This window comes from Heptranchias perlo, unplaced genomic scaffold, assembly GCF_035084215.1.
Source record: "Heptranchias perlo isolate sHepPer1 unplaced genomic scaffold, sHepPer1.hap1 HAP1_SCAFFOLD_43, whole genome shotgun sequence".
In the NCBI taxonomy this organism is placed as follows: domain Eukaryota; kingdom Metazoa; phylum Chordata; class Chondrichthyes; order Hexanchiformes; family Hexanchidae; genus Heptranchias; species Heptranchias perlo.
This window is the reverse complement of record NW_027139442.1, coordinates 10,727,529-10,753,495: the sequence shown is the minus strand read 5'-3', so window position 1 is coordinate 10,753,495 and position 25,967 is coordinate 10,727,529. Positions and strand designations below refer to the sequence as shown.

The 25,967-nt window shown below is 43.0% G+C and overlaps 1 protein-coding gene across 1 annotated transcript; it reads right to left on the bottom strand.

The window, feature by feature from the left end:
- Positions 1-18,805: 18,805 nt before the first annotated feature.
- LOC137312594 (probable G-protein coupled receptor 139) lies at positions 18,806-23,442 on the bottom strand. The gene is made up of 2 exons (XM_067979121.1): positions 23,373-23,442; positions 18,806-19,704 (listed from the first exon to the last, which is right to left on the bottom strand). Exons 1-2 carry the CDS (start codon positions 23,440-23,442, stop codon positions 18,806-18,808), a joined length of 969 nt encoding a protein of 322 aa, XP_067835222.1.
- Positions 23,443-25,967: the final 2,525 nt, after the last annotated feature.

Below are 25,967 nucleotides of genomic sequence, written 5' to 3'. Positions count from 1 at the left end.
CTGACTCGACTTGTCATACGACCGATTTCTCTGTCAGATAACCGCAACTGGATTTTTTTCAAAATCATCCTGTTATGCAGAATACTTGAACTAAATGATATTGTGGGTTTCCATATTTCTCAATGGAATACATTTCGACAGCACCTCCCAAACCCGCGACCTCCACCATCGAGAATGTCAAGGGCAGCAGTTGCATGGGAACACCACCACCTCCAGGTCCCCCTCCAAGACACACAACATCCCGACTTGGACTTATATAAACGTTCCATTTTTGTTGCTGCGTCAATATCCTGAGACTGTCCACTAAACAGCATTGTGGGAGCGTCCTCACCACACAGGCTGCAGCGGTTCATGAAGAAGACCCACCACGATCTTCACAAAGGCAACTCGGGATGGGCAGCGGAAACGCCCACATCGGAAACAATGAGATAAAATTAATTTCGAGTCCACCAACAATTAACTCCTTTATTTTAAAAGCGAGTCACCACGCTTTAGCGGATGCATAGTGGGAGATTTTGATTTTGTGCGATATTGTAAAACGGGTGAAAGCGAATCATCAATCCTGTTTTACATCACTTCCGATTTTAAATTGGACGCCGTCCCGTCAGCATTCATCTGACACTATCGCACAAAATCTAAATCGACTCCATTCACTTATTCTAATCGGGTTTGCACCTCGGCTAAATTAGCAGAAAAGGGGAATTCAAATCAATGCCTTTTCCGTGTTCTGCTCGTATCGCAGAGAGCAATTTCTGGGCCAAGCGCTGATTTTGGAAATAGAACCACCAGCTGATTTCTTTACTTTCGCACTTCCACTGATTGAGCAAAGGAAATCGAGAATACCCTTTTTTTGTGGAATCTCAGACATGATGTAAACACTTCCCTTCAACAAATCGCCATCCTTACTGAGTCACCAACCTTGAACTGTACAGTTCCATGTCGAATTGTTATTTCCATTGATTTTATCACAGATCCGCGAACACCGCCAGAGATATCACTTGATCAACCGACTGGGGTGTATTTAGAAGGAGAAACGGTTACCATAACCTGCACCGTGGCCGGAGAATGTCGTGGTCAAATCTACTTTTACAGAGATAATCAACTGCTGTCGTCTCGTCAGCTCTTCGCAAAGGACAATACAGTAACCTTCACCGTTACCGGTACAACCCTCGGAGGGATGTACCAATGCAAGTATGGAATCTATGCCAAAACAAGATGGTTAGAATCCCAGCTCAGCGAGTCTGTGACGGTAACTATAACAGGTGAGTGAATGGGAACAAAGATTTTAGGTCAGTCTATTCAACATTCTTGGTATTTCCAGAACTTTATACTTCTTTCAATGTAACAGTGTTTATTATTGGCAGACAGTGTCTCTGAGTTCATCCCTTGACAGGGTCTCTGTAACATTGGTTCCTGAACACACAGGCTGGCCGCCTATGAAAGCATCAACAGAGGGAAGCAGTCACTTTGACCCCCATGTTATTGTATCCAAGTGTGGGATGAAATCCATCTTAAGTGGTAGCGCAAAACTGGTGCCAGGGTATGCAGAAGCATGTTACACTTCGCCGAATGTTCTTTTTCATTGAAGCAATGTCACCGCCTCAGGCAGAATTTTGTCTCTTCAATCTCAACCAAGTCTTGAGCTCAGTTCCCAAGAAGGGATGGAGGGTTATTTTTAACTAACTCTCAAAGACGGGAAAGGGGGCAGGGTCGGGTCGGCCACCCGTTTTACACTTCGCCCGATTTTACCCTCCGTTAACTTTAATGGGCAGAGTGTAAAATGGCCGGCCGTTCGATCCCGTCCCATTCCCACTGGGCGGTTCCGGTCAACATGTCCCCTTTAGTTCAGTACTGAGGAAAAACTGCATCCCAGAAATGAGTCTTCCTTTCAGGCCTTGGTCCAAGGTCCCTGATAAGGCATAATGTCAACATACGCCCTCCTTAATGTGTAAATGGAGGTGATGTGATGTTATTGCACATCTATGGTCATGATTTCCAATTTTATGCCTTACATATCTGAACAAACAGGTCGAAATGTTTAATGCCACAATGACAGCACGTCGCCAGTCTTTTAGCTCCACCGACTGTAGCGTCACCTCAAGAGGTACCGCCAGATTGGCTGGTCTTGACATATTAGCAATTTCTCTGACAGTTAACCGAAACTGCCTGCTGAGACTTTCACGGTGATACTGCTCTGCAGAATACTTCAAATAAATTATGTTGTAGTTTTCCATATCTCTCACTTGATTGCATTTCGGCAGCACCTCTTAAATCCGTGACTTCCACCACCGAGAAGGGCAGCCGGGGCATGGGAACACCATCACTGCCGTTGCCTTCCAAGTCACTCACCATCCTGACTTAGACATATATCGCCATTCCTTCATTGTCGCTGGTTCAAATCGTGGAACACACTATCTAACAACAGTGAGGGAGTACCTTTGCCACTCGGGCTAAAGCGGTGCAAGAAGAGGGTCGATGATCACCTTCTCAAGGGCACCTAGGTATTGGCAGTAAATGCCGACTTTTGCAGCATAACAAACACACCGAAACATGAGAATTAAAATTCTAGCCCACCAACATTTCCAAGCTTTATTTGAAATGTGACTTCCCACAGTTTAGCGTTGGCGTGTACTCTTGTTAATTGCGTTTGAGATGCTGCTATATCAGCATCAATGGGAATTGAAATCAACGCTTGTTCCGCTTGTATCACAGAGAGCAATTTCTGGGATAAAATCTGATTTTACAAATAGAAACCCCAGCCGATTTCTTTTTAGTCACGCATCCATTTCATTCCACTGATGAAGACGCGAATTACTCTTTTGTGGAACCCCAGGCCCCGATGTAACATTTCCCTTGATCATCGCGGAATCGTTATTGTGATACCAACATTCCCGCCTACGAAAATATCAACAGGTCAATTTCTCATTGCTGGTTCTATCTATTTTACCACAGATCCAATCACACGGCCGCGGATGTCTCTTGATCAATCGATTGGGGTGCATTTAAAAGGAGGGACGGTCACCATTACCTGCAACGTCAACAGAGAATATCGCGGTAAAATCTACTTTTACAGAAATAATCAACTGCTGACATCTCGCCAATTCTTCACCAAGGGCAACATTGGAACATTCACGGTTACCAGTTCAAACCAAGGAGGGCGGTACCAATGCAAATATAGAACCGTCGTCAAAAGAAGGCGATTCTGGTCCCCGCTGAGTGAGGCTGTGACAGTCACTATAGCAGGTGAGGGAAGGAGACGAGAGATTGTTAATATATCTGTTCAACGCTCTTTAGATTTTCAAAAAATAATCTTTGTATAAATGTCTCAGTGTTGCATGTTCAACGTCTCGGCGCTCAGCTCATGGTCTCTGTAACAAACAGACCTGAACACATAGGCTGACCGTTTACTGCCGGTGAAAGCATTTATAGCATTCACTGTAACACCGATGTTACGATATATCCAAGTGTAGGGTGAGAATAGTATCGTTAATAAAGACCCGCACTCACTGTAACCCCTATGCTAATATATATCCAAGTGTAGGGTGAGATTAGTCCCATTAAGAGAGACCAGCATTCACTGTCACCCCAATGTTAATATAGATCCAAGTGTAGGGTGAGAATGGTATCGTTACTGGAGACCAGCACTCACTGTAACCTCTATGCTAATATATATCCAAGTGTAGGGTGGGATTAGTCTCATTTATAGAGATCAGCATTCACTGTAACTCCGATGTTAATTTATATCCATGTGTGCGGTGAACTTAGTCTTATACGGGAATCGAAATTGTCCCCTATTATCCAGCATTGAAGTGACTTGAAATGAAAATTGGGCGGAGTGCAAAATTGGGCGGAGTGTAAAATTGGCTGCCGATAGTTATCGCCCATCTTACGATACCAACCAGGACAAATTTCAGACGAAATTTGACGGCCGAAGCATTTCATGCAGATATTTAGGTAACCCCAAGTATTTTCTAACCAGAAATCAGCAGTGTAAATAGAAAGATAATCAGATAGCGGCTTTTCCTTCTTCAAAATGTGCCAAAGCATGTCACAGCCGGTGAAGTGTGGTCACTGTTGTAAACGCGGTACCCAGTTAACACGAACAGCAATGAGGGAATAATCGGTTCATTCATTTTGACCGTATTGGTTGAGGGCTAAATGTTGCCCACCGGTTCTTTCCTGTTCGGCTAAACGGGCAGGTAGTGCCTCGATTTAACGTTTACTTTCACACTGCAGCCTGGCCTTCCACTACAATCAATATTCAACGTGGCTTAGGTACTAAAGTCTTGGAGTTGACCTTATACCCACCGCCTTCGAACTCAGTAGCGAGAGAGATGCCAGGGGACCAGATAATATGTAACTTGCTAATGCAGAGCCCATTAGATAAACCGGGTCTGTGGTAAAATTAATGGAAAGAAAAATAAGGCCAAGAGCTGTGAATTGCCACATGTCGTGGAAGGTTGGTAACTCTTTACCGATTGTGTTGAAGGGAAGTGTTTGCATCGGGAACTGAGATTCTACAAAAGGGGAATTCACAATTTCATGAGCTGACTGAAACGGAAATAAGAAACAAAAGAAATCAGGGATTCCAGTCCCAAAGAAAGGATACAGCCCAAAAATTTAACACCAGGATATGAATGGAACAAGGAAAATGCGTTTGTCCCACATTCACAATTCCGCTAATTTATCTGAGTTGCAAACGTGATTAAAAAGAGTGAAAATCTCTGCTAATCCATGGGGATTCACATTTCAGATGAATGAGTTACAGGCTTGTGGACTTGAATTTTTGATCATTCTTCAGGATGTGTGTATCGCTTGAAACGCCGGCGTTTATTGCCCATTTATAGTAGCCATTGAGAAGGTGGTGATGAGCCTTCTTCTTGAACCATGCAGTCCATGTTGACGAGGTATTCCCGCAGTGCTGTTAGGTAGGGAGTTCGGAAGGGTGTTTGACTTGGAGGGGAACTTGGAGGTGATGGTGTTCCCATAGAGGTTCGACACTTGTCTTGACTGATGGTGGAGGTTGCGAGTTAGGAAGGTGCTGCTGTCTATCCTGTCGATAGTACATACTGCAGCCACGGTGCACCAGTGATGCAGGGAGTGGATGGTTGAGGTAGTGAATGGACTGCCGATCAAGCGGTCCGCGTTGTGCTGGATGCTGTCGAGCTTCTTGAGTCTATTTGCAGCTGTACACACCCAGGCAACTGAAGATAATTCCATCACACTCCTGCCACCTTGTTGGTGGCAGTGTGATCAATTTGACTCTCTGCTCAATTCTTCGAGACTGACACCATAATGGTCAATAGCCTTGTGTCTTTACTGAGCACAAGCAAGAATCAATACATCACAATATTTCAGCAGTCGTTTACAAAACACAATTGAGAATTGTATTACCGCGTTGTCCTTTGGGTAGAAGCTGCGACCTCGTTCCCTGTTCGTTCCTTCACGTACTCTCGTTCTCGTTTACCGCCTTGTACTTTCTATACTGTTCCCTGCACTTAACAAAGGCCCAGACTAACAATTATACTCCAATAAACGGAACTGCGGGAACATGCACCCAATCAGGTCTTTTCCAAAATACTCCCTTTAATTTACCAAATCGTCTCGACAACACGTAATTGCCAAGAAAGGATTGCGTCTTGTGCACCCTCCAGCCCCTTATCTTTAACACAATGTTCCTCAATCCCTGCAGTTGATAAATCCCTCTATAGGCCTTTAAGGTAACTAGTTAACTTCAGCATTCCAGTAAGCCTGAAGGAGTGGGGGTGCCGTTAAGTCCCTCCCTTAGTTTGCAATAACATGGTTTTCATGACTGTTAGTGCCTGCAGCTGCATTACGTTAATTTAAAAGCAGTCTATGTTATGGTGCAGTAGTTTCAGTTAAAGCCTTGACTAATTCACCCTTTCGCGCCTGGTTCCGCTAAATACCTTAACCAATATTTCCTTACAGCAGATAGGCTTTGGGGAATGAGGAGGTGAGCCACTGACCGCAGAATACCCAGCGTCGAATTTACTCTGATAATCACACCATTTATGTGGTTGGTCCAGTTGAGTTTCCGATAAATGGCGACCTCTCAGATGTTGATGGTCGGGGATTCGGCGATGGTATTGCCATTGAATGTCAAAGGGGTGGTTCGACTTTCGCTTGTTGGAGATGGTCATTGATTGGCACTTGTGTGGTGCGAATGTTACTTGCCACTTATCAGCCGAAGTCTGATGTTGTCCGGGTCTTGCTGCATGCGGGTATGGACTTCTTCATTATCTGATGATTTGCGAATGGAGCTGAACACTGTGCAATCACTAGCGAACAGCCACACTTCTGAACTTATAATGAAGAGAAATGTCGAGTAAACGCTGTTCCATGAACTAAAGTAGATACATAACAGGAAGTTATGATAAGAAATCCCACTTTCTGATAAATGTTTCACAGGGTACAAAATATTTAATTACGAATAGCAATGTTCAATAGGCCTTTTACATTGTGTATGTGATAATTCCAGGGTGAGTGGTACAATTACATATCACAAAGTGTAAGCCAGTGAAAGGAAGGATTTCAAACTACCCTCGAGATTTCAGGCCACCTTTTTCTTTCTATAATTTTCACACACACAAAACTCCAGTGAATACAAGATGTCTGTTTTCCAATCGTGCATTTCCCTCGCCCACTGCTCTCCCTTTTCGTCTACTCTATCGTGCCTGAGATGACTGCCCTGGCGCTCGGATCCTGAATATAAAGTAAACCAAAATGCTGTAAAGTTGGTTGAACCATTAATTGTTCAGCTGCACGATTGGCAGCAATGTGCGGAATCCGGTGACATTAGTCGGGACTGATGGACCTTCTGCACTACAGTTTGGCTCACAAAAATACGTCTGTTCTTTGCATTTGAATCGATTGTCACTACTTGTTCCATTCGAATTACAGACCTACCCAAACCAAATATATCAGTGGATTCTAGTATTGCTGTGAAAGGTGGAAAAGTCATCTTTAACTGCACAAATCGCCAGAAGCTTCCTTGCTCCACATTTTACTTATACAGACATGGAGAAGCGAATTACTCGGATATCCAGTTTGCTGCTGCACGGCGAAATTATGTCACCTTCACGCTCACGAATATAGATCATGACGATGGAGGAAACTACATCTGTTTGTATGAAGCAAATGGGAAGAGAAAGCTGCGAACGTCAGCTCTGAGTGACCCTGTACACATAACTGTAAGAGGTGAGTGAGATTGGCACGGTGACTGTATCACTTCGAATTCTATCGAATTTTACTAACATGGAATTAAGCCATCCATTCCCTCAAGCATATTCCGCCATTCAAATGGATCATGGGTGTTTTTACAGCTCACAAAATGGACATTCAGCCCATCGGATCGATGGCGGTCTTTATGCTCCACACGAGCCTCTTTCCACGTTACTTCATCTCACGCTATAAACATGTCCTTCTATTCCTTTCTCCTTCGTGTACTCATCTAGCTTGCCCTGAAATGCAGTTATGCTATTTGCCTCACTCACTCCATGTGGCAGCGAGATGTGCATTCTAACCACGATCAGGGTAAATATGTCTCTCCTGAATTCCTTATTGGGTTTATTTGTGGCTATATTGTATTTATGTCCCCGAGCTTTGGACTCCGCACAAGTACAAACTTCTTATCGACCTTATCGAACCCCTTCATAATTTTAAAACCTCCATCAGATCAGCTCTTTTCTCGAGAAAAGAGACCCGGCCTGTTCAGTCTTTCCTGATAGTTGTACCCTCTCAGTTTTGGTGACATCCTCCTAAATCTTCTTCCCACTTTCGACAGTGCTTCTATACCCTTTATGTATTCTGGAGGCCAGAACTGTACACAGTATTCTAAATGTGGTCGAACCAAGGTTCTATACCAGTTTAACAAAAAAATCTGCTTTCCGATTCTATTCCGCTAGAAATAAACCCCAGTGCTTTGTTAACTTGTGTTCATCCGACACCAGTAAAATGTGTTTATTTTCCATTTTTGGCCTGATCCAGTGTGGCGTAAAAGTGGCGTGGAAATTATATCAAAAAGCATTGTAACGCTTATTTCATTAAATGTTCGCCATTTATCGTGTTACTGAGGAAAAAACTACAGCATAAAACGTTGAATGATTTAATTTTTCAAATTCTGATGAGAAGTTAAATTCGCTCGGTTTGTCCTGTCGTTCCTGACCAATCCGCGAACAGTCCAGGGTTGCCCCCCAGTGAAGCTGAGAAAATAACATCCACGCTACGGTCTTTAACAAGAACTAATTTAACCGAGTCAGCAAAACACGATAAAAACAATCAAATGCTGTAACAATCAGTCAGCCTCTGTGCAGAGAACAGGTGAGTTCTGACCAAGGTCCACTCCTGAAACGTCACCGCATCAATCCTCTCCGCACATGCGCAGTTTAGACCCAATGCTGATTCTCGAGTTTACAGAATTGAATTGATTAATTTCCACACTGCCGGTGTGATATTTTTACCGTGAGCTGGGAAGAATTAAAAATTCACCTGGTCCCAGGTCCACTATTATTATCCAACGAAGGAATCAATGAATATATGAGGCTTTTAATTAATGGGCTAATGACAATTGAGCTTTGATCCGTGTCCCCGTTTCTCACCCGGATGTCGAACCATTGCCGAGCTCATTACCGATTCCCTGATTTTGGAGCCTTGCATTAATGTGGGACATTTATAGGGGTAAAAGTGACGAGAGGAGCCACTTCCACTCAACTGGATATTTGGCGTGCGGTATAACTGGCGGCAAAAGGGACTGCACCAGTTTCGCTTCCCCCGCCAAGTCCAATTACGCCTCCGGCGAGTGTTGGAAACACACCTTCATCTCAACCATTTTTTCCCCTTCAGAAATTCACTCCGCATTCTGAAACATCCGCTGCCTATTATGTTCTTTGTTAAATAGCAAATTATTTATTTCGTGAATAATCTTTGGGCTAACTTGGTTCTACTTTGCCCCTTTATATCATTTAGATGAATCCGTTGCGCTGGAGGCTGGTGTTGGCTCTGCTGTGGTTCTGATGCTCATCCTTGCTCTGTTGGTTGTGTGCTTCTGGAAGAGAGGTAGGTTAAACAATATATAATATCAGTTCATTACAAATACACGGACTGAGCTAATTATCCTCTCTCTTCTCCACTACTAACCATCTCCTCCAACCATCTATCATTGGACTCCTAACCTCGGGCTGTAAATGTAAGGAGATCATGGACTGAAAGATGAAATGTCTAAGGACGAAGTTAACACTCGTATGAGGGGGCATTGTCGCAGGATAAGGGATCGGCCATTTAAGACTGAGATGAGGATGAATTTCTTCAGTCAGAGGGTTGTGAATCTTTGGCATTCTCTATCTCAGAGGGTTGAGGATGCTGCGTCGTTGTTATATTCAAGGCTGCGATAGATAGATTTTTGAACAGTAGGGTCATCAAGGGATATCGGGATGGGGCGGGAAAGTGGAGTTGAGGTCGAAAGTCAGCCACGATCTGATTGAATGGCGGAGCAGGCTCGAGAGGCCCTATGGCCTACTCCTGCTCCTCTCTTTTATTTTCTTATATTCTTAAATGGACTTAAATTCTTAGCAGACCCGGCGCTCAACCTGTCTAACCAGTGCAGAGCAGCGATCAATAAATCCAACAGAATCTTGATCTACACATCCCAAAAGAATGGAATACAAGTCAGAAAAGGTCCTAATTAAACTGTACTGGGCTCTGACCGGACCATCCATCGCCTCATTAAAAGGATAGCATCGAAATCATAGCTTTAACGATAACGTGGTTGATGAGCGATGACACCTTCCTCCTTACTAAAGCCTCCCCCTTGTGGTTGTAATTTTCACCACCTGCCCCGCCCAAACCGCTGTGGTGGCGGTGTTGCCCTTCACCGAATCACACCTTGTTCTCTCCACATTGTCGTCCGGCACCTTCTCCTCCTTTAAGCACCTCACTTTGTTCCACCCCTCTCACATCTCCTATAAAATCCTTGTTCTCTACCTCCCACACATGCTCCACGCCAAGTTTCTCACCCAGAATAAATTACTGGTTTTGCCCCTCTGTCTCTGCACTGAACAACTTGTCATCCTGGCTGACGTCAAACCCTATCTTAACTCACCTTGCTCTCTCTTCTCTGAGTTCAGTGCTCTCCTGTCCTCACATAAGAAAATAAGAATGTATGAAATAGAAGCAGCAGTAGGCCGTACCGCCCCTCGAGCCTACTCCGCTATTCAATAAGACCATGGCGAATCTTGGACCTCAACTCCACTTTCCCGCCCGATCATATTAGCCCTTGATTGCTTTAGTCTCTAAAAATCTATCGATCTCAGTCTTGAATATAATCAACGACTGAGCATCCACAGCACTCTGGGGGGTAAAGAATTCCAAAGATTCCCAACCCTTTAAGTGGCCTTGTAAAATCGAGATCTGGTGGCTGGGGTGAAATCTGATCTCTGATACAGAAAGTGAAAGGAAGAATGAACGGTCGTCAAACAGAAACCAAAGCAGACTGCTCGCCCAACATTGCACCGGGACCCATTCCGGCAGTAGACGTTACTGTCCCAAACTTCGTAAGCCGAACTGTTCAGGGGAGAGTGAGATTAAGTCCTGCTCCGGTCATATTAAATGATTATACAGAGGTGAAGCTGCAGGAGAGCGGCTCAAGGAAGGAATCCGCAGCTCTCAGAAAGCATCGCTCGTCTTTCTTTGGTTAATTCTTGTGTCGAAGTGCTTAAAGATTCAAGGGAGTGAACGTGGGATCTGATATACGGGAATCATGTGATTTCCCACTGACCTACATTCTCTAATGTCATAATGCCTCAAACAAGCCGACAAATGTTCGCCAAATTTTCGTCAGGATGCCCAATGCTTTCTTGCAGTTATATCTGCGTTCCAGGCTTACAACAGCCTCTGAAAGGACGCGGGGCCCGATACAACTCTGCATGGTCGGAGGAAACAAAGTCTCCTTACACAGAGTAATGATAATGGGGCATTGAGAATAAAGTCTGGGAGTGGGGGAGAGTGTCCTCGGGCTGAGACTTTCTCCATCCTTCCTGTTACAAGTCGCCATTCTTCGAACGCTCCCATTATCATTCACGTGGCTTACGGTTGGATGTGGACGACAACTGCTTATGCACATTGTAAGAGAGGCCTGCAAGAATGTTTCAAGTCCTTGAGGTGCAGAGGAGGGCAACGTGTGACGCAGAGAGCATTGTGTCTCATGTCACTGAAGAGGAACTCGGGACATGTCCCAGGTTTGATCTTGCGTTTAAGGATCGCTTCACAATAACACCTTGACACGCTGGTATTAGGAGCCATTGAATTGGCTCTTCCACTCCTCCATATAGTTATTTTTTCTGACAAACGTTTTTGCTGTGTTGAAGTGTTGGCGATCCTTCTTTGTAAGAATGCGACGAGTTCAAGAGGATCATTTCATGATTGCATCCAAGATTTAAAATATAGATTGTTTAGAAATGCCGGGAACCGAACTCGCGACCTCAACACATGCGCTGTACGACTGAGCTACATGCCCATTGACAAAATGTTGCTCTTTTGGAAGAAAACAAGTGTATTTTCCGCTTTGTATATCCCACACAACCAGCTGTCCAGCGGTTCGGTGCGCTCAAAATTTCAACTTCGTTTTGACTTCGCAGAGTTTCAGTTGCTCTTTGCTTTGAACTTAGCAAAAAAAGTCTGAGTCAAGTCGAATGCTGAGGCTTAGTGACGGTTCTGTAATCCGTTCCCTGAATCAGAAAGTGTGATGGACGAATTTCAGAGCGTCAATCAGAAACAAAAGCTGTGACTGTTCGCTTGACATTGCCACGTCACACATTCCCGTCAGTCAGCTGCTGCTCTGAGTTGCTGAGGGGACCGTGAGATGAAGTCCTGCTCCGGGACAATTGAATGTTTGTGGAGACTTAGAATTTGAACCTCGCTGCCTTCCGAAAGCAGCATTCGACTTCCTGTGAACAATTCTTGTGCAAAAAGGTTCTTGTGGAGGGGCTGGTAAATGAATACAGTACATCATGCAAGTGAAGCACACACAGAATTGAACCCGCGTCACTGGTGAGAATTCTACCACTGAACCACCAATGCACCATACTTAATGGCAGCTGTTCCTGGCTCTCCAACAGGAAGCGGTGACAATTTCTACTGGAGCAGCAATTTATCATCTGACTGGAAAAGGATCGATTCAATTTTTGCACCAAATGTAGCAGCAGACCTCGAGAAAAACAAATAGTGAAAAGGGTATATTAGAAACACCAATCACTCTACGAAGTCGCTAAAATCGATCCAAATTGCTTTGAACCCAGGATCTCTTCACTCTTGACAGGAGCTTTGACCAGCTAAGCGACGGCGCCAGGTCAGCCATCGTAAACTAAAATGCAATCACCAATCTCTAATCATTCATTAAGACTCCCAATAAGTCTCTAAACCTTTTGTTTGAACTCAACCCCCGACATACCCGGTCATATGTACTTGTGTGTTGCCCTCTATCTCAGTTAGAGTGCGGCATTCAATCTGTCAAACAGTTTCTTCAGGCTCATCGCTTCATCGGCTCCCCGTCCACCAGGTTAAACATCCACTCACTCCACCATCGGCGCACCGTAGCTACAATGTGTGCTATCTGCACGATTCACTAAGGCTTCCTAGACAGCACGAACCAAACAAGCGAACACCTCCATTATCTAGAAGGACAAGGGCAGCATCACTGCCGAGTTCCCCTCCAGGTCACAGGCCACACTGAGTTGCTGAAATATCGCGCTTCCTTTGACGACGCTCGGTTAATATCTTGGAACTCGCTACCAAACAGCTCTGTGGAAGCATCTTCACCACACGGACTGCAGCGGTTCAAGAAGAATGCCCACCACCACCTTCTCATGAGCAACTCGTGATGGGCAATACATTCCTGCCTTCCCAGCGACACCAACATCCCAAGAATGAATTTAAAAACACTCAGTAGACAGCCGTGACTATTTCTACTGAATCCGCAAAAAGGCAATTAGAATATTGACAAACGCACGCTGAGCAGGTTAATCCGTTCCGGCGCTCTCCAGAATAGCCACAATGGATTTTCTCTATGTTATTGCAGATTTTCGGGACTTCCTCAATGGTGGTGGCGCAGGATTACCGAGAGTATTTCTTTTACATGGAAGTAGCTCCATGGAGTTAAAGGAGCAGCCTTTTGCTGAAAACATGTTGGGGCAAGGAGCAGATCCAGCAATGTTCAGAATTTCCATTCAGATCTGTGGACATCAGAAGAATATTATCAAATGTCCCTGCGTGGTGACAAGTTGGACTAAGACTTCGCCTGTTTCGGTTTTAACCCCTTCAATGTCCTTTCTCAGCTTCCACGACAGAATGCCTGAGGGGGTGTCATGGGATTTACCTCCAAAAGTAGCTGCAAACACTGTTCTCTCTGCTGTAAAACCACTAAGCCTGGGCACCATTGGTTTCGAAAAACAGAATACATTGACCTGATTTGCTGTTCAAGCAGTCGAGAAGGGTAAAACTTTACCTGAACGTTTCCCTTTTCAGAACTGGGTTAATAAAATGTTATTAATAAAAAGAGCACAGTCTGGTTGGTTCTTTCACAAGACTGTGCATAAAAGATGATTGCAACAGCGGAAGAAATGTTGTTTTCCATGTCAGTCAGCGGAAATTCATATTGATAAGACAGACAAAACTTGGGAATAAAATAACCGAGAGGAGAGAGGTTAATTGGATATAATTACTGAGCACTCGAACCGTTCTGGCGTTAGGACCCAGGGACCAATACTCAGGACTTCAACAGAGAGACAGCTGAAATAATTGAACATTGGCAAGTCCTGTCAGTCCAACAGTACTAGCCGAGTCTGAACCTAATCCTAGTGTTGAGTGTTTGTGTGTGTGGGCGGGGGGTGGTGGGGAGGTGGTGGGGAGGGGGTAGTTGGGAGCGGAGGGGTACTGTTGTGGTAATGATAACTCATATCCCATATCTTCCAGGCAGGACGGCCCTCTGGAATCGGTAAGATCATGAAGAGATAAAATGGACTCAGGTTTAATGATGAATAATGTATTGGATGGTAAATTTCCTCCATGGCTCATGAAGAGATAGCAAGATTGTATAATTGGACTTCTAAATTGGATGAGAGGAGGTAACTACGGTATATGGTAACAAAATGAAAATTATACCACACAATGTGATCTAAGCCCTTGGTGATAATGGATTAATTTCAGGAACTCGGACTGAAGTTGTTATGGAAAAGATGTCTGAGTACACTCACTAGTAATATGAATCACCTGGGCACAATTCACCACAAGATATCAATATTGTATCAATGCACAATCTGGTGAATGTCAGGGAAGTGTAGTTATGCATAGTTAGTGGATAGCTTTCTTTCGGAGAAGGTTATCTTCTTGCCTATACGTCACAATGCGAAGATATATTTTATAGCCGAGCCACGAACATGCAGGAGGTGAGCAAAGAGCTCCAGACATCCCGGATCTTTCAAAAAGATATACTGGAAGCTCAGGATTGGTTTGTATCTAATGCCACGGGTGGCATGACCTTGGGATAATGCTGTGTGAGCACATGTGATATGGTGCGAGTGAGGCAACTAGTTTGCGGTTTGCATGAAGGAGACCTACTGAAGAATGGGTTCCAGACATGTTCATTCATGCTGACAACACAATAGTTAATGTACCTCAGGAGAAGTAGAGGGTATATTACTGATTAAAATATTTTACTTAAGGCTCTGACACGTACTTCACAGTGGACCCGACCTTTTATATTAAGGTTAATCAAAGAACCAGGATGGGGTTAAACGCACTGGTACCGATCAGAGGGATGGGAATGCATGTGGAGAAAGATATACAATTGGAAATTGGAAATTCAACCTCAACCCCCAAAATTGAAATTAAAATGATCTGCAATATGAATAACAGTAACAGAATACCTTTAGGTGCATGTCATGAATTTTCGATACATGGAAGTATCAAGGGCGAAGTTTTGAACCAAGTTCAATGTACAATGATATTCATCATATTGTTCATATATCATGTACAACGAATGGGTAGTCATATATGGCAGTAATGAAATAATGTCCAGTGTTGGTCTTAAATACTCTAAAGCAAACACCACGGGGGTGGGGGGAGGGGTGGTGTTCGAGGGAACTGTAAGGAAAGCTTTAATCGGACTGATTAAAGCGTGCTAATGTAGTACTCCCAACGCTTGCTCTTGATATGGTGGTAATGTTAGCTTTTTGACATTGTTAAGAAGGGAAATATGATTCTTATATTGTAAAATCTTACGTGTGGAAGTATACAGTAATCCTAAAGTTATAACCATCTGCTTAATGAAGAAGGTGATAGGAGATCTGGGTAAGAATGAGTCACTAACTTCAGCAGCAGAGGACAGGCTGAAAAGTTCCCTTTGTACCAAAGAAAGAGAGAAGAATTTAATCATCAGAAGGAAGGCTTTGAACCCTTACTCAAGATAAGCAGCGAGCTGAGAATGAGCATAGCCTCGATCTGGAAAGTTAGTGAGTGTACGTCAAGTAAAAGGAGTTAGAAATAGCGATGTTTTGAAGGATGTTATTTTCACCCATGTCATTAATGTAACACGGACCTGCAGCTGCAAGGACAGAACATAATCAAACCAGTGTTTAATGATATATAATCAAAGACACCTGTTGATATAACTGTGTAATATTAATACATACGACTTGTCAGGTAGAAAGGGTGAGAGAAAGGTATTAAAGAGGGTATTGGAACAGGTACTTTCAAATTCGATTGAGGTCTGATCAGACTGTTTGCATTATTCGTATACATTGCAGTTCTCTAGCTAAAACTTGCAAAGTTTGTGTTGTATGTGCTGCACTTAAGTGTATGTTTAATTATTATATGCTTAATAAATCGGTGACATCTGGCATTCAATGTTGCGAACCATACTGATTTGAGGAGTAATTTATAAGTTAGAACAAACACATTTACTCTCCTCGAACAATATCTCTTAATCTGCTCTCTTAATCAGCCATTTGGTACCTTGTCAAAGGTTTTTCTAAAATACATCTACTCTGTATCCATTGCATTTCCGACATTTACCATGTCGGTTACCTCCTCAAAGAATTCTCCGAGGTTTGTCAAGCACGATTTTTCATTTGAAACGTATGCTGTTGCTCACACAGTGGACAACCAATAAACACATTGCCATGAATGTTAACAACAACTTGCATTGACAGAGCTCCTTTACTGTAATAATAATTATCAAGCGGATTCATAGCGTCTCTATGTTTCTATTATTAAATGTTTCACATTGACCAGATGGCACCCTGTGTCCAGTGTACATTATTATTAAATGTTTCATATTAACCAGATGTGACCCAGTGCCCAGCCTGCATTATTATGAATGGTTTTACATTGACCAGATGTGACCCAGTGTCCAGTGTGCATTATTATTATAAGTTTCAGATTGACCAGATTCGTCCCAGTGTCGAATGTGCATTATTACGAAATGTTATACGTTGAACTGATGTGACCCAGTGCCCAGTATTCATTATTAATTAATGTTACACATTGAGTAGATGTGACACAGTGTGCAATGTGCATTGTTATTAACTGTGGCACATTGGCCAGATGTGACCCATTGTCCTATGTGCATTACTGGTAACTGTTTCACATTGGCCAGATGTGACCCATTGTCCTATGTGCATGACTGGTAACTGTTTCACATTGACCAGATGTGACCCAGTGTCCAGTGTGCAATTTTAGTAAATGTTTCACTTTGACCAGATGTGATGCAGTGTCCAGTCTGCATTAATATTCAATGTTTCATACTGTCCAGAGATGGCCCAGTGTCCAATACGCATTATTACTAAATGCTTCACATTGACAAGCTGTGGCGCAGTGTCCAGTGCACATTATTATTAATAAATGTTTCTAATTGACCAGATGTGATCCAGTATCCAGTTTACATTATTATTAAATATTTCACATTAACAAGAGGTGACCCAGCATCCAGTGCACATTATTATCAGATGATCCACATTAACCAGGTGTGCCAAAGTGCCAAATATGCAATGCTACTAAATGCTTCACTTTGACCAGATTTGGTCCAGTGTCAAAGTTATCATTGCTACTAAATGCTTCACTTTGACCAGATTTGCCCAGTGTCAAAGTTATCATTACTTATAAATGCTTCACTTTGACCAGATATGGCCCAGTGTGCATGTTATCATTCAATGCTTATCATTGACAAAATGTGGCAACGTCTCCAGTGTACATTATTATTAAATGATTCACGTTGACCAGATGTGCTACAGTGTCCAGTGTGCGTTATGAAATGTTATACATTGACCAGATGTGGCCGAACGTCCAATCTGCATTATTATTAAAAGTTTCACATTGACCAGATGTGACCCACTGTCCAGTGTGCAATTTTAGTAAATGTTTCACTTTAACCAGATATGACCCAGTATCCAGTGTTAAATGTTTCACATTGACAAGAGGTGACGCAGTGTCTGGTGTGCATTATTCTTCAATGTTTCTCATTGATCAAATGTGGTATCGTGTCCAATATACATGATTTTTAAATGTTACATGTTCACAATCTTGCCCAGTGTCCAGTATCCATTATTATTAAATATTTCTGATGGACCAGATGACTTACAGTGTACATAGTGCATTGCTATTAAATGGTCCACATTGACCATATGCGACCCAGTGTCCAAGGCGCATTGTTACGATATATTTCACATTGACCAGATGTGACCCAGTGTCCAAGGCACATTGGTACGATATATTTCACGTTGACCAGATGTGACCCAGCTTCCAGTGTACATTATTATTAAAACATGATTCAAGTTCACCAGATGTGCCCCATTGTCCAGTGTGTATCCCCCCTGGATGCTTCACATTGTTCAGAGGTGACCCACGATCTAGTGTGCATTATTAAATGTTAAATGATGTGATGCAATGTCCAGTGTGCATTAATATTCAATGCTTCACATTGCATCATTCTTAATAAATGTATCTCGTTGACCAGATGTGGTCCAGTGTCCAGTGTGCATTATAATTAAATGTTACACGTTGACCAGATCAGGTCCAGTATCCAGTGTGCATTATTATTAAATGTTACACGTTGACCAGATCAGATCCAGTATCCAGTGTGCATTATAATTAAATGTTACACGTTGACCAGATCAGGTCCAGTATCCAGTGTGCATTATTATTAAATGTTACACGTTGACCAGATTTGACCCAGTGACCAGCGTGCATTATTATTAGATGTTTCACAAAGGCCACATAAGCGCAAGTCTCCAATGTGAATTATTGGTAAATGTTTCAGATTGACCAAATGTGGCTCAATGTCAATTGTTCATTGCTATTAAATGTTTCTCATTGACCAGATAAGGTCCAGTGTGCATTATTATTAAATGCTTCACTCTGTCCAGATGCTTTTTTATTGAACACATTTTTTAAATTTTGTTGTATTTTATTTATAATGTATTCTACTAAAAAGCAGTGCGAGCCCCAGACTCTCGCTGATATTTTAATTGCATGTACCTCAGTGGGATTAAAGTTGCATAACCCCATCAGTCAACTGGCTAACTTCCCATGTCTCGCTTTCATGCTGTGAACACATTACCAATTGCCAACTAATTCACATTAAAATCAAACTTGCCCTCTTCTGCTTATCAGTAGAATTGGCCAATTACCTCTCAAGACGTCCAGTCGCTTTCTTCCCATCACCTACCAGCCTGGTGTTATAAAATAGAAGAGGGCTGTAAATCTACAAAGCCTGCTGCAGCTTTATGTCAGTTGTCCGTTATTTACATACTCTGCCATTCAGTGTAAACAGATATTTCACCCCGTTCCTCAGCTCCTCTCTGAATTTCCTCAGTGTCAGTCCATAGATACACGTGTTGGTGCAGGAGCTGAGAAGCTGCAGCATGTATCCCGTTTGCTGATTGATGTATATAGGGTTAGTGTAGTATCTGTCTGTATAATTGTAGTTCTTCACCCGCCAACTTAAGGAATGTACAACATACGTGGCCCAGAGTAGAATGAAATTGCCGGATAGAGTGAAGAGCAAAATCATGGATTTCTTTCGGTTCTCGGTCTCTGGGTCATTGTGATTATCGACGTTCCTCAGGAGTGTCCTGCGGACTATATTGGACATTATAATGTGTTTGGCGGTGAGAACATTGAAAAACAGAATGAAAAAGATGGGCAGTAAAGGGGTTAAAATGCTGTCGAAAAACTCGTACGCTGCCCACCAGGGCGAGGTATGATAGGCAGCCGTTAAAATGCAGAAATACGGGACGCCATTAATTATAAATTGGGGTTGGTACACAAAGTAAAAGGGGATGCTCCTCAAACAGCCTAGCATACACACGGTCCCTACAACAAGGCTCGCCATCCTTTGGGTACAAAACTTTGGTTTGAGATTCTGACAGCAAATGGCTACAAAGCGATCGACGGTGAAAGCGACCGTGAACCAGACCGAACAGTCCAGGGCCGCCATCTTCGTCACAAGTTTCAGGGCGCATATTGGAGTGATGAACAGAACATTTACTGGCACGTAAATGTTGTTAATTCGCTTCATAATGACTTCAATGATCACCACCGTTAGATCGGCCGCTGCCATTCCCACCAGGTAGCGAGTGATACATTTGGAGAGACCGCATTTGCCTCGGGACAGGATCACAATCGCTACCAAGTTAACTGTAAGAGAGAGAGAGAGATAAAGGGAATTATCACCGCACTCGGTACAAAATAGATCACTCGGAGAGTTAGAGAGAATCCATGAAGTGGTAGCTTGGAGGGTCAGAGGTAAATCCGAGCGGAGTTGGAAAATAAAACAACGCAGAGCTGGCAGAGTGTTCTTTTTTAATTTAAGAGAGATTGATCGAAGGGAAGGGGTTCATCCTGTGACATTGTTGCAAAATCCCTGGTCTCATTTTCCTTTTTTGTCCATTTCTACCGCCGCCGACTTAAGTTTCCTCTGATCTTTTCTCAACTCTGCCACTGCTTTTCTTGATATATATTAATGACTTGGTCTTGGGTGTAGAGGGCACAATTTCCAAGTTTACAGATGACACAAAACTTGGAACTGCTGTGAACAGTGAGGAGGATAGGGATAGACTTCAAGGTGGTTTATATAGGCTGGTGGCGTGGGCGTGACACGTGGCAGATGAAATTTAACACTGAAAACTGCGGGGTGATACATTTCGGTAGGAAGAATGAGGCGAGGCAATATGAACTAAAGGGCACAATTCTAAAAGGGGTTCAGGAGCAGAGAGGTCTAGGGGCATATGCACAAATCATTGAAGGTGGCAGGGCAGGTTGAGAAAGTGGTTAAAAAGCATATGGGGATCTGAGTTTATAAATAAAGACATAGGGTACGAAAGCAAAGAAGTCATGATGAACCTTTATAAAACACTGGTTCGGCCACAACTGGAGTATTGTGTCCAGTTCTGGGCACCGCACTTTAGGAAAGATGCGAAGGCCTTAGAGATGGTGCAGAAGAAATTTACTGGAATCATTCCTCGGAATGAAGCTCTTTAGTTACGTGGATAGACTGGAGAAGCTGGGGTTGTTCTCCTTGGAACAGGGAAGGTTGAGAGGAATTTTGATAGAGGCATTCAAAATCATGAAGGGTCTGGGCAGAGTAGACCGAGAGAAAATGTTCCCATTGTCGGAAGTGTCATGAACTAGAGGACATTGATTTACGATGATTGTCAAATGAACCAAAGGCCACTTGAGGAAAAAACCTTTGTACTCAGCGAATGTTCATGATCTGGAATGCACTGCGTTAGGAGATGGTGAAGGCAGATTCAATCATGGCCTTTAAATGGAACTGGATAAGTACTTGAAAGGAAAACATTTGCAGGGATACATTGATAGGGCGGGGGAGTGGACTAGCTGGATTGCTCTTGCATAGAGCTGGCATGGACTCGATGGGCCCAATGGCCACCTTCCGTGCTGTAGCCTTTCTCTGATGCGATGATTCTACTCCATTTATCAGTTCCCGACTCTCTCTGAGCCTCAATCAATGGTGTATCATTCCCCAGCTCCGTTGGCTGCTGAGATCCCAAACACACTGATGGAGGTTTACAATCGCCAGTCAGCGATTTATTTCCCCAGTGATTGGGAAAATCTCGGATTGGCGAGTGTTGAACCTGCGTTACTCAACACGCACAGATTCCATTTACACAATGTCCATTTCCATTTAAATTGCAATCCTTATGCAGACTATTCACATTTTACACAAATCCACCTGCAGTAAACAATGGGGAGGATAGTAACAGACTTCTGGAGGACAGAGATGGACTGGTGAAATGGGCAGACACATGTCAGATCAAATGTAACGCAGACAAGTGTGAGGTAATGCATTTGGTCGGAAGAATGAGGAGAGGCAATGTAAACTTAATGGTACAATTCTGAAGGGGGTTCAGGAACAGAGACCTGGGATGTACACACACAAATCTTTGAAGATGGCTGGACAAGTCGAGAAGGCTGTTAAAAATCATTTGGAATCCTTGGCTTTAGTAATAGAGGCATGAAGTACAAAAGCACGGAAATTATCCTCAACCTTTATAAAACACTGGTTGGGCCTCAGCTGGAGTATCGTGTTCAATTCAGGACACTACCCTTTCGGAAGGATGTCAAGGCCTTAGAGAGGATGCTGCAGAGGGATGAGAGACTTCAGTTATGTGGAGAGACTGGAGAAGCTGGGGTTGTTCTCCTTCGAACAGAGAAGGTTAAGTGGAGACTTGATAGAGGTGTTCAAAATCATGAACGGTTTTAAGAGAGTAAATCAGGAGAAACTGTTTCCAGTGGCACAAGGGTCGGTAACCAGAGGGCACAGTTTTAAGTTGATCGGCAAAAGAGCCAGGGGGGACATGAGGAAACATTTTTTTATGCAACGAGTTTTAATGATCTGGAATGTTCTGCCTGAAAGGGCGGTGGGATCAGATTCAATGGTAATTTTCAAAAGGGAATTGGATAAATACTTGAAGGGAAAACATTTGGAGGCTCTGGGGAAAGAGCCGTGGAATAGGACTAATTGGAAACTCGTTTAAAGAGCCGGCACAGGCAAGATGGTCCGAATGGCCTCCTCCTGTGCTCTGCCTACGATGCTACTGTGATACTATGATACCTGTTTCAGTTGTACCGTTTTGTTCAGAAACCAAACAATGACCTGCAAAGTGTTGCCGGACTGAATGTCTCCTTCCTTAACAATCAGTGGAGACGCCCTTTGTTGTCTGTCTAATCATATTTTATAACATTTATTGTAGATAAATCTCCCATTGCTTGGCCATCCCATCTCGTTTAAAAAAGTTAATTTTATGGTTGCAAGATTGAAGCACACTGATCACAAAGCGCTACCAAACATCCAATAGATTTGGTACATAGGTGACCTCTGGGCACTGCGATCACCATCAAAGAGGCCACTTTCACAAGTCTCAGACAGGGCGTGTTAACCTAGATGGCCCGGGACTATCTCTGCGACCAAACCGGAACAAAAGGCAGTCAACCATCATAGAGCAAAAAAACATTCATTGATATTGAGCAAGTCGTCAACTTTTGACATTGGCAAAGATTGTTTTGAATCAATGTAATGACTGTAGTCGATTCACTATCAGCAGCACCGAATCACCATTATGTGGGACCTTGAACCGTGTGAACTCGGAGACAATTATCTGGACTAAGCTGATTATTTATCGATTTAAAAATGCTTCCTTTGTCCTTGCGTGTTAACATGATATTTCTGGCAATAAAAAGGACAATTTAAAACTTCAACACAAACAACGATTACGTTTTCTCACAGCCCGATTAAGCTTTATATTCTGTCTGATGCCAGCGTCTATTCGAGATAAGGAATTCTCCAGCACACAGTACTGGGGAATTATCTGCCATTATTTCTCAGGTTGAAAATTCAAAGCAGTTCATTATTTCAAACATGAAATCCTATTAAGTAGACAACAAAAATACTGTACAATGAACGGATTGGGCGATTATGTCACAAACATATCAAGACACATGATCATAGAATCATAGAACGATACAACACAGAAGGATGCCTTTGGGCCAATTTTGTCTGTGCCAGCTCTTTGAAAGAGTGATTCAATTAGTCTTGATTCATGTATCTATCTCTTTCTCCCTGTTTTATCTCTCTCTCTCTCTCTCTCTCGCTCTCTCTTTCTCTCTACCTATCTCTCTGACAAACACACTCTCTTCATATTTGTCTCTCTCTTACATTAATCCGTGTTATATATATATTGTATCAATCAAAACATATCGAGAACAAATCTGTTACAGGGCAGGACTAGCATTTAGAGCAGTAAGAGTTACATTGGTTTACACGATGACGAGTTCTATTTCCTTACCCGTAATACCAACGGCTGCAAGAACGGGATAGTAAATACGTTCTATCTCAAAGATGACTGGATAGTCCATGTTCAGTGTGAAGGAGCGATGTCTGCTGCGTTGGACACGAGGCTCTGATGAAAGTTACCAATTCGGTCAAAGGATCCCTCACTGATACCAGCGGGGATCCTCCTCCGGGATAATTACCTGGAGAGCACCATCAGAGATATTAGTCGCATTCAGTTAAACAAATAGATTTAATCAACCATTCTCCCCAAAGCTTCAATATGTAACAGAATCTATTTAAAGGGATCTTTCAAAACACGGACAAATTTCTTTGGATTTTCTCAGTAAACAACGGTTCTACTTTAGCCCTGGGACAGAGCCGGACAAACAACCTCATTAACAGGACTCTGTGTATTTAGTACATGTTAAGACCATCACTTCGACAGCCATCCTTAAAGAATCCAAACTCAGAACGGTGTGTCCGGCACCGAGGGATCTGAAGGCCACCCACGGGAGTTTAACTTTATAAATACAATCGAGAATTTGAGCTGCGAACATGAGGAGAGCTAATGTCCGTGCTATTTCAGAGGGTTTTACGACTGAAAGACTCAATCGTAGGCATATGGGATCAAGGGGTATAAGGAGTTATTTACATGTTCGAAGTTTATTCCTATCAGTAAATCAGGAGGAAACGTACATTTTCAGTTGTTACAGGAATATTAAAGATTTCACAGACACTCAGAATACCATTAATAGGCTTCTTTGGATACAATGGATTGGTAATATTCGTGTCTGCAGCATCACGATAAACTCTGAATGTCCTGGCAAGTTACAGTGTCAGGGCTCTGGACCAGTGAAGTTGAAGATGTCACACATGCCCAACAAATTACCATGACGGCCTGCGCAAAAAAATTGAAAGTGCAGTTCGTAACTCTCATAATTGGAGTCCGATAGCAACCAACTGATAGGCGGCAGTTACATATCACAGTTGAAGAATTCAAAGACATAATATCAATCGTCATAATTCTGGCCAATCAGGTTTGAAAAGAGTCAATATTAGAACTGCATTTCTCAGCTGGTCTGAGTACAGGCCCTTAAACCTGCAGAAGTCTCGCTGTGAGTTTATCACAAACCAGAAACTGTTCCGTCCATCCTTTCAGTCTGCTCTCGAACTTTCCGTGCTCCCACCACTTCCTCCCATCGCCAGGATACCTCCCACTAAACCTCTAACATCTGGGGATTAGTTTCAGAATTCGACCGAACTGAGGAAAGGAGGTATCTTTGGACTTTGGTTAACACCTTTGTCCAGCAGTTCGGAAGGACTGGGATAAATAAAGAGAAGTTGTGAGTGAAGGGTGAGAACTGGTGAGGGACTCGCATCTTCTCCTCTCCAGATAAAACAACCCGTTACTGGATTGCGTTTGCCACCAAGGAAGAAAACCTACCTGATCAAAGAATCAAATAATCATAGAGTACATGAGGAAGCCGTTCGGCCCATCATGCATGTGCCTTCTCTTTGGAAGAGCTAGCCTATTAATACACCTCCCCATTCTCTTACCCCATAGCTCTACAGATTTCCCCTGTTCAAGTATATATACCCTATTCTCTATTGAAAGTTACAGTTGAATCTGCTTCCACTGCTCTTTCAGGCTATGCATTCCAAATCATTATAAGTAATTGCGCCAAAAACATTGTCTCCTCATCTCTCCTCTGGTCCTTTTGCCAATTACCTTCAATCTGTGCCCTTTGCTTACCGACCCTCCTGCCACTGGAAACAGGTTCTCCCTATTTACTCTTTCAAAACCCTTCATAATTTTGAACACGTCTATTAAATCCACCTTTAACGCTGTCTGCTCTGAGGAGATCAATCCCAGCTTCTCTAGTCTCCCCACAAAATTGAAATTCCCCACCCTTGGTACAAATCTGGTTAATCTCCTCTGCATCCTCCCCAAGGCCTTGACATCTTTCCTGAACTCTGGTGCCCAGAATTGTGTGCAATACTCCAGGGGAGGCCTAACCAGTGATTTATAAAGATTTACCATAAATTGCTAGCTTTTGAACTCTATGCTTCCACCATACAGCCAAGGATCCCCTGTGCTTTTTAAACAGCCTTATCAACTTGACCTGTAACCTTCAAAGATGTGTTTATGTATGTGCACCCACGGGCCTCTGTTCATGCACCTCCAATAAAAATGTAGTATTTAGTTTATAGTGCCTCTCCTCATTCGTCCTCCAATTTCACCATTGTGTCTATGTCCTTATGAAGTTTGTTACTATCCTCCACATTACTACTTTTCCGAGTTTCATGTCATCTGCAAACTTTGAATGTATACCCTCTATACCCAAGTCCAAGTCATCAATAGATATCAAAAAGAGCAGTGGTCCTAACACTGACCCCTGGGGAACACCACTGCATACTTCCCTCCAGTCTGAAAAGCAAGCATTCACCGTGCTGTCTGCTGTCTGTCCCTTAGCCAATTTGGTATCCATGCTGCCATTGTCTCTTTAATCTCAGGGGCATCAATTTTTCTAACAAGCCTATTATGTTTTCAAAGGCCTTTTGAAAGTCCATATACACAACATCAACTGCAATACCTTCATCAACCCTC